Source organism: Portunus trituberculatus, chromosome 40, assembly GCF_017591435.1.
Source record: "Portunus trituberculatus isolate SZX2019 chromosome 40, ASM1759143v1, whole genome shotgun sequence".
Lineage (NCBI taxonomy): Eukaryota > Metazoa > Arthropoda > Malacostraca > Decapoda > Portunidae > Portunus > Portunus trituberculatus.
Window position 1 is genome coordinate 9,819,294 of NC_059294.1, and position 18,985 is coordinate 9,838,278.

The 18,985-nt window shown below is 39.1% G+C and overlaps 1 protein-coding gene across 6 annotated transcripts; it reads left to right on the top strand.

Moving 5' to 3' along the window:
- Positions 1 to 2,708: 2,708 nt before the first annotated feature.
- Positions 2,709 to 18,947, top strand: LOC123516150 (importin subunit beta-1-like). Of its 6 annotated transcripts, XM_045275297.1 has the most exons (14): positions 2,709 to 2,861; positions 6,194 to 6,252; positions 6,432 to 6,614; positions 6,928 to 7,122; positions 7,281 to 7,463; positions 7,706 to 7,831; positions 8,136 to 8,309; positions 8,595 to 8,805; positions 8,985 to 10,284; positions 11,053 to 11,217; positions 11,894 to 12,009; positions 16,479 to 16,627; positions 17,296 to 17,375; positions 18,407 to 18,539. In XM_045275297.1, exons 1-11 carry the CDS (start codon positions 2,819 to 2,821, stop codon positions 11,898 to 11,900), a joined length of 2,646 nt encoding a protein of 881 aa, XP_045131232.1. In that variant the 5' UTR covers positions 2,709 to 2,818; the 3' UTR covers positions 11,901 to 12,009; positions 16,479 to 16,627; positions 17,296 to 17,375; positions 18,407 to 18,539. The 6 variants fall into 6 exon arrangements, with proteins under 6 accessions (XP_045131232.1, XP_045131227.1, XP_045131230.1 ...); XM_045275292.1 differs by lacking the exon at positions 11,894 to 12,009; XM_045275295.1 differs by lacking the exons at positions 11,894 to 12,009; positions 17,296 to 17,375; positions 18,407 to 18,539 and adding an exon at positions 18,810 to 18,947.
- The last annotated feature ends 38 nt before the right edge of the window (positions 18,948 to 18,985 follow it).

Consider the following 18,985-nt stretch of genomic DNA (forward strand, 5'->3'; position numbering starts at 1 on the left):
AGGCGAATATCATATCACTGCATGCTGTCTAAGTTGTCCAGGCTAGTGATTGTGCATGCATCAGTTTCTTAGTAGTCACACTAGTCTAGTCCACTTAAAACATAGTGATCTGCAGAGGTAGATGTCAGACCTTTGCTGGCCAAATGTAGTATCAATGTAGTTCTTCATTGCATATACCAACCTCTTATAAATGATAATGGATTTAAGTAAGCCTTGTCATTTGAAGAGATAGTAGAGGAAAAATAACACTTTTATTTGGAGCAAGTATTATAAATGTGACTTTTACTTATTGATTATTATGTCAGAGTGACTCTGTCATGTTTAGAAGCAATAGCAGTGACACTGAAAAGTGTACATAAGAGATTTGTGATGTGTATTTTTTTTCATGATTTATTCATTGCTCAGTATTTGTGTATAGAGTGTGGATGTATATTACTAATTTATTGAGATTATTAATTTTGATAATCACATACAGGATTCTGAAAACTATTGTTGCTATATATAAACATAAAAAATTACATCAAACGTGCAAAAACTTGAAGAAAGAAACTTAAAAATTCACCGCTGCATCGATTCGCCCGCGCAGCTGATCATACTTGATTTTTTTCATTATTTTTAGGCGTAAACTAATTTAAAGGTAATAGGAGTACAGATATGTTGTATCCACATGCAGTTTCTTACCAAACCACCTTACCTGATTCTCATTTCCTTTGTGGCCCATTAAAACTATGAAAAGGACACACATTATGTATTTACATGATGTGGATAATAAAAATTATGTAAATAATATTATAATGAATATAGAATTAAGAATTTCCATTCCTGTTTTTTTTTTTTTCATCTGTAGTAAACAAAAAATAATAAAAACGAGTTTCATATAGATCAACCAATTTGATTTCAGTGCCTTGATGATCCTTTGAAATGGTTTATATCGACATAGCATACGTACCTACAATCTCACTGATCTTAGACTAAGGTAATTGGAGAATGCACATTAGATTGTGTTAAATTTGTCTACAAGTTCAGGGTGATTTCAATGAAAACGTGAGCTTCAGGTAGACAGATCAACAGACTGTGTGTTGCTTAGTGGTATTATTATATATAATTCATGAGCAGTAAGAAGCCATCTAAATGGGTAAGTACATTTCTTGAAAGGTGACAGATTCAATTTAGAGATTATAAGTAACGAAGTATAAGTAGCAGGTAAGATATGTAATAAAAAAAAAGGTGACCAAGGCTATCGATCGATCGAGAGTTCGTGAGAGTATAATAGTAGTGGCTTGTGAGAAGAATTATGGCTACCTGCGTCAGATATTTGCGTTGAGACAGGTGTGGAATATATTAACCTACTAATACAACAGAGGAGGCATAATATATATGAGTGGTTTTTAGACTCTATCAGGCGGCAAATGGTTAAAAGTTAAAGCTCTATATTATTAAGGAAATTAAAGCATAGCTATGTTGAATGACTTGCTGCATGTAATTGGCCATTCACGGATAAGTATATATCACAAAGAGAAGAAGGTATATTATATGTAATGTTTTAAGGTTTTATAGGTGTCAAATGAAAGATAGTTTAGAGTGAAATGTGATTAGTATATGAATTGATTGAATAGGCCAGTTATTAGACTAAGTTTTTACGCTACACCAAGACTACTTTCAAAAGGTTGTAGTTGAAATTACATAGGTTTTCAGTTTGTCTTTTCCAGTCTAGTGACAGATCAACAAGACTTGTACTTTATTAGAGAGGAAATCGTGGGGCATTCAGATAATCCTGGAAAAAATAACTGATGAGAGAGCGCAAAAAAAAAAAAAAAAAAAAAAAAAATACAGAATGCGAGCTTTATGGATATGAATGTTATAATCTTGGATTGATCATGATAGATGTTGGCAAGAGGGTGAGGATGAAGTGGTTTGTACAATGTTGTTTATGTAATGAAAGAAGGAACAGAGTAAAGTTTTGAAGTGTACGAGGACTTGGGGATGTTAGAAAGATAGCACTGATGCAGGCAGGCATTTTTGACGTAGCTTAGTGTGGGGGAGAAGGGATAATATATGTATGCATAACTCTATGTTGCCCCCCCCCCCAAAAAAAAAAGAAAAAAAAAAAGATATTGCGTATTGTACTACATGCCGAAAGAAATCCTTATTCGTAACCTCTTGCGATCTATTTATGCATCTGTTTATCTATTAATTTATTTATTTTTATTTTTACCGAAGTTACCCATCGTATAGGTCGATGATAAATTTTCTGTAGTTCTTTATAGCACAATTCTATTTAAAAATGTAGTTTCTTTGTATATTATTTTACAGCCATTCAGATACATTAAATTTGTTTAATGTATGAATACGGTAACATTGAGAATTGGTGTTAATTGAGGAAAAAAACACTAAAAGTGAAGCTTGACGTATAAACCTCAGAAATATATTTATACATTTACTTCACACTACATCTATAATATTACTCATAATTTACAATCACTTTATATCCAAAAACCTTACAAGTAACTAAGACATACTTTTTATTCGTTATTTGCGCGGCAAAGGATAATTAAAGTAGTGCCCAAGACCCAACCAATAAAATACTGAAAGACCCCATACCATCCAATAAAAAGACATTCAATACACTTAAATTATTATTTAGATATAAAAAAAATAATAATGTTAGAGAAATAATTTAGCTGAATATATTACAAGTGAATCATCAAGTCCCTAGCTTGTATTCCTCCGCGGCACGTGTGAGGGTCCTGCCGGCGGTAACGGAGGCACCGCTATCACCTTTTCTCGCTCTCGTGGGATATACAGATTACCAAAAAACATGGAGCAAGTTATTCAAATACTCGAGAAGACAACATCTCCCGGTAAGCCAAGAATCAGAGCCCCATGTAGGCGGGAAGTGTGAAAAACAAGGGTCTATATAGGAGAGGTCTTCCCGCCATTCCCACATTATCATTTAAATAATATCAGGTCCATACATTCTGTTTTCTGCTGTATATTGGGGCTAGTCGTGCTAATACCGTGCTCTAGGTGAAGATAGTGATGTAAATAGGGAGAAATTGACGCTTGGGAGAGAAGTATGGGGTGTGGAGGAGGGAGAGTGATGTGAGAGCGGCCATGTTTCCCTCCAACCCCTGATATACGCATTTTGAACAACTTATCCAACTCTAACGTATCACTGCCACGCCCGAGGTGACCTTTAGTGGTTGGTGGAGTGGCGGTGGTAGAGCGAGGAGTGTGGTGGAGTGGTAGAGGTGGAAGCAGTATAGTTGAGTGGAGTTAAGGCGGCCATGTTACTTCCTCCAACAACAAATGTGAGTGGGTCGGGTAGGCCGCCGCTCCACCCGACCTGCTAACCTACTCTCCCCGGCCTGCTTGTTTGCGTGTGCGTTAGGGTGGCGGTTGGTTGTTTTCAGAAAGGATGGTAGTCGTGAGGAATGGGCGTTGATATAACAGATGGCCTGCTAAATATTATACCCCAGGGCCTGTCTGGCTGCCCGCTGCAGTGTGGGGCAGGGGAGGTGCTGTACTGCTGGTGGTTTGTGTCCTCTTGTGCCTGTCCATTTCGCGTAGGAGTAGGGGGTGTATTTTTGGGCCGTACCTGCACCACGTGGCTCTAAGGAAGGCGGGATGTGGTGTTGCAGGATAGGACGAAAAGTATTTTTTAGGTCAAAGTAGGTTTTAGGTTATATGTTTAAAAAGGTATAGTGCAGGTTATCTGTAGACAAACAAGTAGCATTATTGTTCAGAAATAGTTAATACTAACGGTATTGTGTGTATTAAGTGTATTAGGTTAATGTAAAACTCGGCAAATTAATCTATGAAATTACAAATAGGTAATTACCAAAAGTGACCAAATTCATCAGAGCAAAAGCTTCATGGTGTACAAAATTATCTTAGGGCATGATGAATGAATTGGTCCCATTTTTGTAAAAGCCTCAGCAGTGACTTATTTATTTATGTATTATTTATTTGTTGTTTTATGTTTGCATTATTGAGGGTAGCATTACTCATAGTAAATCCACATTTCGATGCTTATTTGTTGCATTTGTATGCTGTTGATTCTCATTCTCTCTCTCTCTCTCTCTCTCTCTCTCTCTCTCTCTCTCTCTCTCTCTCTCTCTCTCTCTCTCATCCTCATCCTCTTCCTCTTCCTCCTCCTCCTCCTCCTCCTTTTTTGAAAGTAATGAGTGCACAATATTTATAATAAGTGATAAGAATATCTGACTGAGGTGGGAGGAGTGAGTAGGTATAATGACAGTAGATGATAAGGATATTGCAGTATATGTGAGCAAGAAGGAAGGAAAAGAATATGATAATCATGGTTATCATTATTATCAGTTTATCTGTAGTAATAGTAGTAGTGATCTAATATGTAGTGTCGACTGGGGTAATTTGGACCAGGTTTTGACAAACTTTGATACTGTTCCCACATTTATTAAGATAAACTTGCAAAAATTTTATGAAAACATAAGCAAGTTATTGCCTTTAAATCACTAACAAAAAAAAAAAATCATTCATAGCAGATTCTTCAGCTTTGAAGTAATAAGTGTGGTTCACAGTTATAAAAAAAATGGGGTAATGTGAACCCCCACCAGGGTAAACTGAACCACCCATGGGGTAATTTGAACCACTCTTTATAAATGCAAAAAAAAAAAAAAAATATATATATATATATATATATATATATATATATATATATATATATATATATATATATATATATGGAAATTGATATAATTCCTCAAAAAAAATAAAGCTTTATTTCTCATAAACATTGACCCTTTCACATTCAAAATAACAAAATCAATGGCAAGAAACAATGTAGAACAAAAAACTGTTACTCATAGACTACATAGCCTACTCATTTACTTGGCTACTTTAGCCAATGTTTTGGTGTAACAATTGAAGTTATTGTATTCAGTAAGAAGATTATTTATTCTGAATGTGAAAGGTACTTTTATAAGGTCCCTATGAAGTGATACATAAGCATATAATAAGCAGATTATATGCATATATATTACTAATGGGCACTCCTAGCAGACAAAAGAGGATCAGCTGAGTAAAAACAGGGTATAGGCTCAGGGTGTCTAAAGACTAGTCACGTTAATTTTCCTTCCCACTCTGCAGGCTAGCGAGCAACAGGGAGCTGATTTTTTGTATAAAAATACTGCTCATTGGTTTCCACATTAATTTTTCTACAGGTTATTGAGCTCGCTATCGCTTGCTAGCCCGTAGAGAAAGTGTGAGCGGACAATTCCTAGCTTTTTGAAGTCCTTTATAGGCTTATAGTCTTCATTATAAATTTCCCTAATTTATCCTAATAATCATTATTGGGTATATAATGAGTCTAAGCAATCCCTTTTATAAGCCAAAGATGGCACAGGGCAAAATATTAATGCATATTCTCAAAATATAAACAATTGTGCACTAAAAACCACCGGTTCAATTTCCCCCGGCCGCATTTTCCTTACCAGGGTAAATTAAACCAAAAAGTGAGCGTTATTTGTGAGAAAACGAAGCTAAATAAAGTATTGCTGATGAAATCATGTTAAAGTAGAGGTAAAACACACTATAATCATCAATTTGGAAGAGGATAGTTAGCCGCGTCTGACCGCCACAACAAAGTTCGCTGTAAATAGGTACATGTTAATATATTTTGCTGTTGTTCGTGTTGTGATGGCTGCCATGGCCTTGATCTTGTTTTTGTTGTAAGTATCCAAACTTAAAAACAAGTACCATAAATGTGAAATAGAGCTGCATCGGCAGTAGTAGGCAGCTCTCCATTTACTATAAGGGGGTTAGAGAAGCTGTTTGGCTGTGTTTAGCTTCATCCCCCCACCCCACCCATCACCACCACATCCCCAACCTGAAAACCCAACTTTCCCACCAGTTCCCCAACATTGTGGGAACAGGAACTGAAAAAAAAAAAAAAAAATAGGATAGCACAATTATTGTTATACTGTTAACTCTCTCTCTCTCTCTCTCTCTCTCTCTCTCTCTCTCTCTCTCTCTCTCTCTCTCTCTCTCTCCAGTTTGAGCTATATGTACTACCATTGGCAAAAGATGGAATGAAACCTTTGCATTACCAGCAATGGAGGGAATTCTAAGTCATCTGATTAGGAATTTATTTTAGATTTTACTTGTACATTGTTATTCGTACAATCAAATTAAGCAAAATTATTTTGCTTTACAGATAAGAATGAACTGGAAACTGCGCTGAAATATCTGGAACAAGCTGCACAGTCAAATCTGGTAAGTTTCATTAAGTAGAGAATATAATGTATAATTTCACAGCAAATGTTTAGTTTAGCTGGAACTGCATCAAGAAGTATGAGTTTGCTGCTCTTGTAATAGTTTTCTATAGAAATGTTTCCTCAAAAGATGATCTGTTTTCAATCCATTCATCTTGCTAATTATAATTGTGTTGACAGCCTGAGTACGTGAAGGTGCTTAGTGATGTGCTGCATCATGGAAGAAACTCAACCGTGGCTCGCATGGCTGCTGGTATTCAGCTCAAGAACACATTGGCTTCCAATGATCCCAAAGTCAAGGTTCAGTATCAGCAGCGGTGGTTGGCCTTACCTCCAGATGTCAGGGACTATGTCAAGACAAATGTAAGTATTGCTTGGAAGTTAACATGTACTGTGGAAATGTTGAGATTTAGATAGTGTGATATATAAGCTATTGAGGATATCAAATATAGGGACTGCCATGTGTAGGTCTGATGTCTTTTATTCTATTTTCATGTGTTAAATGTCTCTACAGCTGGGTAGGTTTCTGTTTGAAATGAATGGATACATGTCATCAGAAACTTTCTTCACAATCAATGTTTATATTTAACCTGTGCCTTTAGTAACTAATATTATGTAGTTGATATAGTGATCCTGTAAATTTTATTTTACTTGATTCTTGTTCTCTCTTCTCCAGGTGTTGGGAGCCTTGGGAACAGAGCAGAATCGTCCAAGTTCAGCAGCTCAGTGTGTGGCTTACATTGCCCTCACTGAGATCCCTGTGGGTCAGTGGCCAAACCTTATTGACAGACTTGTAGCAAATGTGACCACCCCTGGGGCTACAGACATGACCAAAGAGTCCACTTTGGAGTCCATTGGATATATATGTCAGGTAAGCAACTGAACAAACTTCATGGAAACACTATGAAATAATGTTTTTCTTGAGATTACAGTTATGTTGATATTTCTTGAAGCTGCTCATCATAATTATCCTCTTAAGCTTTCTGTAATGTCAGTTTTCTTTTCTTATTGTATTGTCTTCCATTGCAGGATATTGAACCTGAAGCCATTGCTGCACAAAGTAACAATATTCTCACAGCCATTGTTCATGGCATGAAGCGAGATGAACCCAATGACCATGTGAGGTTGGCAGCCACCACAGCACTCCTCAACTCCTTAGAATTTACCAGACAGAATTTTGAGAGGGATGCTGAGCGACATTTTATTATGCAGGTATGGATTGAACAGGCACAAATGTTTGAAGTGGCCTTTGTCTCCTAAAATCTTTTTAACTCATTCTTATTTGTAGATTTATTACCCTTACAATTAATTGACTGGCCAAGTAATCATCTCCATCACTTGCTTATGTATTATATGCTTACTTGGATTTTCACAGAGATGAACATAATGACATTCAAGTATCCTACATATAAATGGTGTTAGTGATATTTGAAATGTTATCTTAATTTTTTCAGGTGGTCTGTGAAGCCACTCAGTCAACCAACACCCAGATAAAAGTAGCTGCCCTTCAGTGCCTGGTGAAGATTATGTCTCTCTATTATCAGTATATGGAGCACTACATGGGACCTGCACTCTTTGCTGTAAGGATTTACATTATAAGTTGCCTTGCTTTACAAAATTGTTTTCAAACTGTGTGTGTGTGTGTGTAATAATAATAATAATAATAATAAACGGTTTAATAATTAGGCAATGTAAAAAAATACACTGAAAATGTACAGGGGGGGTGTGTGTGTGTGTGTGTGTGTGTGTGTGTGTGTGTGCGTGCGTGCGTGCGTGCGTGTGTGTGTGTGTGTGTGTGTGTGTGTGTGTGTGTGTGTGTGTGTGTGTGTGTGTGTGTGTGTGTGTGTATGTGTATGTGTATTCTGATGTAAGAAAATTTACCAGATTACTTTGGAAGCCATGAAGAGTGAAATCGATGAGGTGGCATTGCAAGGCATTGAATTTTGGTCCAACGTGTGCGATGAAGAAGTGGATCTGGCCATTGAAGCATCCGAGGCAGCAGAGTTGGGCCGTCCACCTGAGAGGACCTCTAGGTTTTATGCCAAGGGAGCATTGCAGGTATGGAAATGTGATAGTTTGTTCTTTTGAATTATAGAATTCTCCAATGCCTTAGTTGCTGTACATAAGTGTATCCATCCTTCTTGTTGCCATCTTCAGGCTGGGCCTCTCAGAATCTCTTGTCTACTTTACTGACTTCTCCCTTAATTATAACCATAATTATAAACTCTTTCCATGTGAATTGTTTTTTTTTTTATGTGTGTGTGGTTATTGTTGCATTGTATCAAGGATTTAAGTTGCGAACCAGTATTCAGTAACTCACCTCATAACTTTTCTACCTTGCAGTATCTCGTTCCTGTCTTAATGATGACTTTGAGTAAGCAAGAGGAGGCTGATGATGATGATGAATGGAACCCATGCAAAGCTGCTGGGGTGTGCATCATGCTGTTGGCCACTTGCACTGAGGATGACATTGTGCCCCATGTCCTTCCATTTGTTAAAGAAAACATCAAACACCAAAACTGGAGGTTACGAGATGCTGCTATTATGGCGTTTGGTAAGGATTTCTTTGCAATTTTGTAGATGGTTTTAAGGTTTTTCAAGAACCATTGCATGAAAGGCATTTGGTTCTGATGATTTTAGGAAAAATGATAAAGTTTGTTATTTAAGATGATTGAGCAAGTAGTATTGCTACAACTAAAGCTGGTACAAGTTAAAGCAAAAATTGTTCTTCAGGTTCCATCCTGGAGGGCCCTGATCCTACAAACCTGAAGCCAATGGTGGAGCAAGCAATGCCAACCCTCATAGAGGCCCTGAATGATAATTCAGTGGTGGTGCGGGACACCACTGCTTGGACTCTGGGTCGAGTCTGTGAACTGATCCCAGATGCAGCATGCAATGACACCTACCTCAAGTTGTTGTTGGAGGCTCTTGTCCATAGCCTGAAAGGGGAGCCTCGTGTAGCTTCAAATGTATGCTGGGCCCTTAGTTCTCTAGCAGAAGCAGCATATGAGCAAGCAGATACAGGAGATGGGGATGGTGAACCACCTACCTACTGTCTTTCTGCATTCTTTGATCCTCTTGTGGATGTATTGCTGCAAACAACAGATAGAGCTGATGGCAACCAATGCAACTTGCGCAATGCTGCCTATGAGGCTCTCATGGAATTGATGAAAAATTCTCCACATGATTGTTATCCCACCGTCCAGAAAACCACAATGATCATCCTGGAGAGGCTGCAACAAGTTTTGCACATGGAGACACAGGTCCAGTCTCATAGTGACCGTGTTCAAGTCAATGATATCCAGTCCTTGCTCTGTGCCACACTGCAGTCTGTGCTGCGTAAAGTCACTCCTGAAGATGCTCCTAAAATAAGTGACCCCATCATGGCAGCTTTGCTCCAAATGTTCCAAACTTCCCAGGGAAAGTCTGGGGGTGTTCAGGAAGATGCACTGCTGGCAGTGTCTACTCTTGTGGAAGTGTTGGGGCAGAACTTCCTCAAGTATATGGAAGCTTTTAAGCCATATCTGTGTTTAGGTCTTAGAAATGTAGATGACTACACTGTATGTGCAGCAGCTGTGGGTGTCACTGGAGACATCTGTCGTGGTTTGGGAGACAAGGTGGAACCATTCTGTGATGAGCTTATGTCTATGTTGGTGGAGAACTTAGGAAACAACAATGTCCACAGGAATGTAAAGCCAGCCATTTTGTCAGTATTTGGAGACATGGCGTTGGCTCTAGGACCCAAGTTTACCAAGTATTTGGAAATTGTACTACAGATGCTTCACCAAGCCTCTCAGGCACAGGTGGACCGCTCAGACTTCGATATGCTGGACTACCTAAACGAGCTGCGTGAGACATGTCTGGAGGCCTACACTGGCATTGTGCAGGGCCTCAAGGGTGATGGGCCCAACCCCAAACAGGAGGTACAGCTGCTGCGCACTCATGTGCCACACATGATTACCTTCATCACTTCTGTGGCTGCAGATGAAGAGAAGTCTGATCCTGTTGTGGCCAGTTCTGCAGGACTCATTGGGTAAGACCATGTTTGAATTTTGTATTTGTCTTTTACTCTTTCACCTTTATTACATTTGATATTTGTTTCCAGTTTGTTTATGAAATTGATTTTATTATTTATTTTTTTTTTGTTAGATAAAACATAGTTCTTACAAAGCTGCTTTCAGTGAACCAAGCAGTGTTATTTTACATTTAAATTTAATCTTTCAACCTTTGTGAGATTATATGCTTTTCCATGGGAGAAAACAAGCAGTCGTGGTGTGAAGTGAGAGAATCTGTAAAGATCCAAGGGGTTTGGATGCCATTCACAGCTCTTTCAATCAATCTTCATTTGTACCATAAGCAACATGTTTGTACTCTAGTTGTTCTGTCAAAAATTTGCATTTCCTTATTTGTTTCTCAATTTGCCAGTCAATCCCATATCATTCAATATTGATTTTGCTGATGTCGAGCAGTTACTTTCTCCTTTGAGCAAGAGGATAGGGTATGTGAGGCCTCAACTTTACCCTTAAATTAATCTTATTATTGACTCTCCTCGTCAGTTTATATCAGGAAGGTAATAGCAGGCAGTTATGAGTGATTAAGACCATGCTGAATATTGCATTTAACCTACAGAAATATCCTCAAATTTTATTTAGAATATGGACTCTGATTCAGAGGTATGTCTGGTATTTACAGAAATTTCTACTACAAGTTCATGTCAGTAACATGTTGATGCCTTATCAGAGATTGTTTGTATTGACTTTTTTTTTTTTTTTTTTTTTTTTTTTCTCTCTCATCATAACAGAGACCTGTGCTCAGTGTTTGGGACTGATATGCTACAACTAGTGGAAACAGATCCCATCGGCAACCTTCTGATCCAAGGTCGCCGTTCAAAAACCTCCAAGACAAAGACCTTGGCAATGTGGGCAACCAAAGAGATCCGTCGCCTTAAATCCAACAACAGCACTTGGTGAGTACAAAGATTCAGGTAATGTATGTTTTTTTAAGGATGAGTTAGTTCAGGTTTCAGTGATAGTAAATTAAAAACTTTCAAGGTTTTGAAATAGATCAAATTTTATTTCATTGAAGTAGATGTGGAATGAGATGCAAAGATGCATAAAATTAGAATCATTGAGCAGCCTTCAATGGATCCTTATTGGTTTCACAAGTATTGCTGTTGCTTAGGTGTGTCATGCACAAAGGAAAACTGCAGGTAAGTTATTCTTTCTCTTGTAAAAAAAAAATTTTTTTGCTAGGATATTCAGGTTGCAGGTCTCATAGTGCAGTGCCCAGACTGATTATGCTGATGCGAGGTCCTACACCTGTTCTGTAGTTAGGTACAATTATACACTGACTTGTCTTCCAGTTTTCACATAAACTACACAAGTATGATATAGTAATGAGTGAGATGATTGAATGGCTTCTGATTATAAAAGAGCTTTCCTAACTTTGGAATGGAAGTCTAGCATATTTCCTCCTTCAGTGTGCCTTTGTCAGCCATGCAGCCTCTTCTGTAGTGTTGTGTATCTGGTCGCTTAGAATTGGAGAGCATTGTGTACTTGGTTAACTAGCTTGTGACGGGATAGGGAAATGACTTCCTGTAATGAGTGGCTGGCATGTCACAAGTGTCATCTAACTGGTAGTAGCCCTTAACTTGGCTTTTCAGATGAGTGGCAAGTATAGTCTGTGGTGAGTCGATGCGATGAGTCAGATGCGGTGTGTCTGCATGGAGTGAGCGAGCGAAGAACGTTGGCCGGCTGTGGTGAGTGATGACCGTTCAGCGGATGGGTTGTGTGGTGAGTGGACGGACGAACGTGGACGATCGCAGGTGCGGCAGGTTGGCCGAATGTGCGATGACAACCAGGTGGCCTCAGAAGAGTGTAGAAGCATGTTAGAAAATCTGAAATGATTAGTAAGATTCATAGGTGATGTTAAGGAAAAGTAGCCAGTGCATCATTCCAGCTCAGAAAAGATCTGCCTCAGTTGATCTTTAATGATTCTAAACTTTTCCAAAAGTCCTGTTTCATATCTAGGGTTTAGAAAGCCAGTCCTTTCAAGTGCCTTTTGTGGGAATGAATGGTGCTGTAACCTTGAATCTTGTACCCTACTGGTAACAATCCATCTGCTGTACAGACGACTTGGTGGTTCACTGTATTCTGTGGTATCTAGTCAAGGGTACAAAGGATTCTTAACTACTATCCCTTCCATTCTGTAAATGTTAGTCTTAATCTACTCCACAGACTGGGCAGCTGTGCTGCATTCAAACACAGATATTTACAAGTTCCAATTCTCCCAGTATTCTCATTGGTTTACCTGTATGTCATACATAATAGGACTACACATCTCCTCAACTGTCTTCATAATCCATAAAAATCTTGCCTCTCTTGGACTTGTAAATATTAATTTGGGGTTTGCAGTTGATAATTTACCTATTAAGGTACCTCTTCATTTTCTCTTTAACCCTCTGGTAACAGCACGTGTGTGTTTAGGGCACTGGAATGGGATAAGGCTTCAGTAGTTTAATTGAAACTAGAGGCAGTGTATCTTACAAAATTAATGCCTACTTAAATGTAAAATAATAGAAAGCTTAATCATAACTTATAAAGCTTTTTTAAGAAAACTTGTAATTTTGTTCTTGAAGAAAGATTATTTTCAAATGCCATAGTGAAAAAGGAAGGTTTTCATTGGCTTTAAAAGAAGTATTAGCCCTTGAAAATAGTGTAATATTGAATCTGCAAAATGTTTTAAAAGCTTAATGACCAAGGCTATTATTACATAAAATGTCATTATACTCAAATTTTACCAGCAACATTAAAAAATTATTTCATGTCAAAGAGCCCTAAATGTGCAATGTGATGAGGCATCAGTGTGAAGGTTTTTGGAAGATGTTGCTCTAACCCGCAGTCATTAGTGCTTGGACTCTATGAGGACTTGTGTGAATGTACTGGCTTTGTGGGTTAAGGTTTTCTTCCATTAACTTAATCCGGTTTTCGGTTAGTGCCAAATTCCCCAGTAAATAACAGAGGTACAATGGTTCATTAGGTTCGGCCCCCATTGGCTGATGCTGAAGATCTAGGTCCATCTTGAAGACAGTGTTAGGCAACATCGGCATTGGCTTTATTTTTTTCAATCATTATTTTTTTATTTATTTATTTTTTTTATGTACTTGACTTTCTGAGGTTTGAATAGGACGTCGTAAATATAACACTGCTCGAGAAGGAACAGATTTTGTGAACTACCAGATGAGCTGACCACAGGAGGGAGTGTGCGTGTGTGTGTGCGGTCCTGTGACAGGTGAATGTTTGACTGTGATACGAGGCCCCGTGTGTGATGTGGCGCCGTGTAAGCGTGTGGTGCAAGCTGATGTTCTGTCCAGTAATGCTAGTGTCCGTAGTGATAGTGATGGATGCCTGATCTGGAAAAAAAGTGGTGTGAAGTGAAGTGTGTTACCTGAAGATAAATGTCAGGTTCCCATGTGTGAGTGATTGGCATATTTGGACAGTGTGGAACAACCAGCGTGCATCCTGTGCTTTCTTCTTTGCCATGTTAGCACATTTTCAACATGACAAGCTTGGCAAGTTGTGAAAGCTTGCCATATTTTCATGGCTTGTCATGTTGCCATCCTTACCCTTTCCCCCCAGTGACGTGACTTAGTGACTGAGGGTGTGAGTGCAAACTTGTCGTTCTTGAAGGACGTGTGACTGTGATACTGTGTTCCTTTAGTGCAAATGTTAATGCGCGAGTGTGTACATTCCACCAGTTGGTGTAGTATTAGTGTACAGAAAAACAAACAACACAAGCTTTACAGGTGAACCTGCTACACAAGTTCACAGTTTAGCTTACTTAGTTCTGTAACTTGTTATTTCCTCAATTTAGGGTTAAATTTTTTTCCCAATCATTATGAAAAGGATTCGCATTCATTAAGTGGAAATACTTAGCGTATATTTTTTCACAATGTTACGTTAATTTCTAATTTGTGATTAGGATTTTTTTGGATACTTTAAGGTAAATAAGTTTTAATGGACTCGTGTACCATATTTACGAATGCTACATTTGAATAAATAAGTTTGTGAGGGACTTGTTTTCTTTCCCCAGCTTCTCTCTTGCCCCCCTTTCCTCACACTATTCTTTAGGGAATGAGTGACTGCTTCATAATGGTCCATCAAAAACATTTGTCATTATTCTATTAAGTGAGGTTCCTACATACCCTAGTGCTGGGATACACACATTAGCCTGGTGTTGTAAAGGTTAGTGTGCTTGGCTAAGCTGAATGGACCTGAATTTGGATCCCAGTATGAAAGGAGACTTGGACATTTTACATGCTATTGTAGTTGTCCCCTTAGCTGTGAATAGGGTCTGGATGTAAGCCAAGGAGTTGTGACCTTGCAGTCCTGGATTTGGAAACAGTCATACCCTCGTTTGTGTGCATACATGTGTACATGTGTGTGTGGTGTATGCCTGTGTACAGTTCTTATGTAAGAAAATGTGCCAAATTTGTGTCGTGTATATCATTTTATTTTATTTGCCCATTCATTTGTGTTTGTGTGACAGTTTGAATCAAACTATGTATTGTCTCAATATTTTTTAAATCCTCAGTACCAGAAGTGTGAAAGATAGATCTCTCACCATTGATGTGAGCATCTGGATGATTTGTTAATGATTACGTTAGTAAGAATTAGATGGCCACCTTGTCATTTGCTGGTTTTCTGTTATATGTCCCAAGGTCGGACTGCTTTGTCGTTATCAACCCAAAGTGTCTTGACACATTTCTATTTTTGTTTATTAACTTCATCATTCAGTCATAGATCTAATTTTCAATCTTTAGAGCGCCACCTCTCTTCTGCACACACCTTCACAGAAGCACGTGTCTGGAGGCAACTGACACTCTTTTCTGTTCCATTCTACTTTATCCTCATTTGCAGTCCCAAGCTGGATATTGCATATATGTCTGTAATGCCCATACTATCAAATTCAAACTTAATCTATGTTATATGCTTTTCAGAAAATTCCTCTTACTATAGGAAATTCATCTACTTCTATATTCACCCCAAACTTTGGCTCTTCTCTCCCTTTACTGACATCCTGGTGAATTAACTAGCCTTTAACTTTGCTTTTCCCTCTTCAATGACGCTCAACTGTCCCCCTCTTCTACACTGAATATCCACGGCCAGTTCTTTACTCTTAATCTAAACTGGAAACTTCACAACTCTTCGCTTGCTGAAACATCCTCTATAAAGCTAGATGTTCGGAGGCGTCTCCGTCTGTTTTTCTCATCCTCCAACTGCTAACTGCACGAGGGCCTTATCTGCTCATGTATGGAGTACTCTTCGCATGTTTGGGGGATTCCACTCACACAGCTGAAAAAGCTTTTCGTCTTATCAATTCCCGGAATGTTGCATCTCTCGGTATCTTTTACTGTTGCAACACCGTACTCTAATTCCTGACCGTCTTGAGATAATATACATAACATAAGACGTTTTTCTAACTTCTAATTGTTTCCTATCTTCTACCGCTGTTTTCGTTCCAACTGATCTAATCTTGCCAGCTGCCTCGCCCTCCTGCCCTCGCTCCACAAAGCTGCTTTCTCATCCTTATTCTGTCCATCTCCAATGCAAGAGTTAACCAGTATTCTTAATCATTCATCTCTTCTCTGGTAACTGAAACTCCCTGCCTGCTTCCTTATTTCTACCTTCCCATGACTTAAACTCATTGCATAAAAAAAATAAATCTTTCTTTGTTTCATTGTTAAAACAACGCCATCACGCTAATCTTATGAAATCGCCTTTAGTGTGATTGGTTGTTATTAATCTTAAATATGACATGGATTGCATTGTGTCCTTTAATTACGTTCGTGAATGTGTTACTGGGAGCATATGGGTGTTTGCATTGTATTGTATGCGTGTGAATTTACATTGTTAATTCAGTTCCGAATTCATCACAAATTATAAATACGAATATTATAGTCATTTGCTTTGAAATAACTAGGGAAGTTTTGTCGCCCTAATGGGACAGGTAATTTAAACTGGAGTGTCCCGGTTGATGCACATTGTCATTACTATAGTGATTGTTAGTCTACTCTGTACTGGTAACTTAGAAACCGTTACTGTCGTTACATGTAATCGCCTGACCACTCCTGGCCTAGAGAAAATGGAGGTGTGAATGATGGTCCTAGGAAAAATTTTATAACATGATTTTGATTCAAGGAATTTAACTAGTGTTTTTCGTATACAGGATTGCCGCAGACAAAGTGGGTGACTAATGGGTGGTTGTGAAGCGGGCTAGCGGCAGCCGAGTTGTGGTGGGGATCGCGCGTTGCTACAACACGAGGAGCAGCTATTTCGACCGAGTTCCTGCTGTTGGAAGCACTGGCGCGCCCAGTTGTAAGTTTTTGTCCTCAGTTTATTTGTCATGTAGGTAGATCTCACTGATTTCAACTTATAAAGATTGCCAAGAACAATGAATACTTAAAATGTTCCACAAAATACTGAAGTCAAATCCATAAGACTTGTGTTAGAGAATTGACTGGACCTCTTCTTGTTCAAATCGTGTTACTTAGACACTGTTCTCTGTGTTTGTTGGACTAAACTATCATCCGAAAATAGTATCGACTATTATTTAAATGATCGTGTGGATTTATTCTGAACCACATGATCAAGTACTAATGTCCATCGAGAAAACTTCGTATCCAGTGGTTGTATAGACAACAGGGTGTAGATGAATCCATGAATGTGTGTGCGGTGTGTTACGAGTATTAATTGAATATTGCTGCAATTATGTTCGGTAATTTTCGTGACACCGGCACCAAATATTTTTACATTATAATGATTATCCAGCTGTTGTAAGTCTACTGCTGTCTTACAAAGTGAGAAGTGTCCTTTATTTCGTCGTGTGGATTATGTGACGGGAATGGACAATGTTCTTGCATGGGTGTGACAATGTATTTATTTATCATTGTCTTATCATTCGCTTTATTTTTATTGCTTTATTGTTTTGTATCGTGAACTAGTACTAGTACATTACACTCGCGGTAACGTTTGCCTTTCCCCAGGGCACGTCAGTGAATGTCGGGGACAAGCGATATGACCTTCATCAGAGGTTTCGTCCTGCTGGGGCTCCGCTGGGTTCAAGGTCAGGATTAGGGGAGGTGGTGGTTCCTCAGACGGAAATGTAGTGTTGTAGTTAGTCTCTCTCTCTCTCTCTCTCTCTCTCTCTCTCTCTCTCTCTCTCTCTCTCTCTCTCTCTCTCTCTCTTTGTTTCATCTGAGCCCAATTCCTTCCCTTCCATAAACGGTACTTTATTTTTTTCTTTCACCACCGATCACCATCACCGTCAACACATGCTTCCCAGCAACTGTGTATTCAAGGAATCACAAGTGGAGACCCAAATTATTTTCATTTCTTCTTGACTTGCTCCTCCTTTTATTTATTTATTTTTTTTTCTGTTGCTTTGCTTCCAATCTCTTTGCTGAATTGGCAAGTTGCTTATATATATATATATATATATATATATATATATATATATATATATATATATATATATATATATTTATTTGTTTATTCACTTCATCTTTTTCCCTGCCTATGTTGATGTTATTTGGTTCTTCATTGTGTACCATCATGTGCTTACATACAATTATCTTACTTCATTTTGAGATCACCGGCAACACACACACACACACACACACACACACACACAGCGGAGTGTAGTGGTTAGCACGCTCGACACAATCGAGAGGGCCGGGCTCAAGTCCCGGGAAGCGGCGAGGCAAATGGGCAAGCCTCTTAATGTGTGGCCCCTGATCACCCAGCAGTAAATAGGTACGTGATGTAACTCGAGGGGTTGTGGCCTCGCTTTTCCGGTGTGTGGAGTGTGTTGTGGTCTCAGTCCTACCCGAAGATCGGTCTATGAGCTCTGAGCTCGCTCCGTAATGGGGAAGACTGGCTGGGTGACCATCAGGAGACCGAGGTGAATTACACACACACACACACACACACACACACACACACACACACACACACACACACACACACACACACACACACACACACACACACACACACACACTCTCTCTCTCTCTCTCTCTCTCTCTCTCTCTCTCTCTCTCTCTCTCTCTCTCTCTCTCTCTCTCTCTCTCTCTCAAGTAATTATATGTTCCACAGCGGTAGAAGACAGGATCGAATGTTACGCAGACGAGAAGGGTGATAAGAACGACCCAAACAACATCTACAGGTGTAGTAAAGAGCAGAAGTGCTGTCATGAAGAGGGCAAGCCTACGTGCTGCACAGAGAAGCCTATAGAGATGGCTGGCTGGGAGCAGGTGAGGCCACATGATAGAGGAAAAAATTACTTTATCGGGGATTAACTTATCGTGCTATTTGAGAAGAGTCGGATTATGAATTGTGAGTTGTGTGTGTATGTACGTACGTTAGTTATTATTAACGTATTAATGTTTGCTTTCAGTGTGCTCTCTCTCTCTCTCTCTCTCTCTCTCTCTCTCTCTCTCTCTCTCTCTCTCTCTCTCTCTCTCTCTCTCTCTCTCATGGTTTGTATGCACCATGGCAGGCACAGTTGTGGGGCACTCTGGCGGCACTTATCATAGTCCTGGCGGTGCTGATGTGGTACTGCCGCCATGATGGGAACTGCTGCGACAAGAAGAAAGAAAAGGGCGAGAAGGGTGGCTGTTGCAATTGTTCCGACGACGAGGATGACTCAGACGTGTAGGTTTCCCGCGTAATCTA

Coding starts and splice junctions, on each gene's coding strand:
- LOC123516150 (XM_045275295.1), top strand. CDS start 2,819: ATGGAGCAAGTTATTCAAATACTCGAGAAGACAACATCTCCCG. Junction 6,253..6,431: donor AAGCTGCACAGTCAAATCTG/GTAAGTTTCATT, acceptor TTGTGTTGACAG/CCTGAGTACGTGAAGGTGCT. Junction 6,615..6,927: donor GGGACTATGTCAAGACAAAT/GTAAGTATTGCT, acceptor TCTCTTCTCCAG/GTGTTGGGAGCCTTGGGAAC.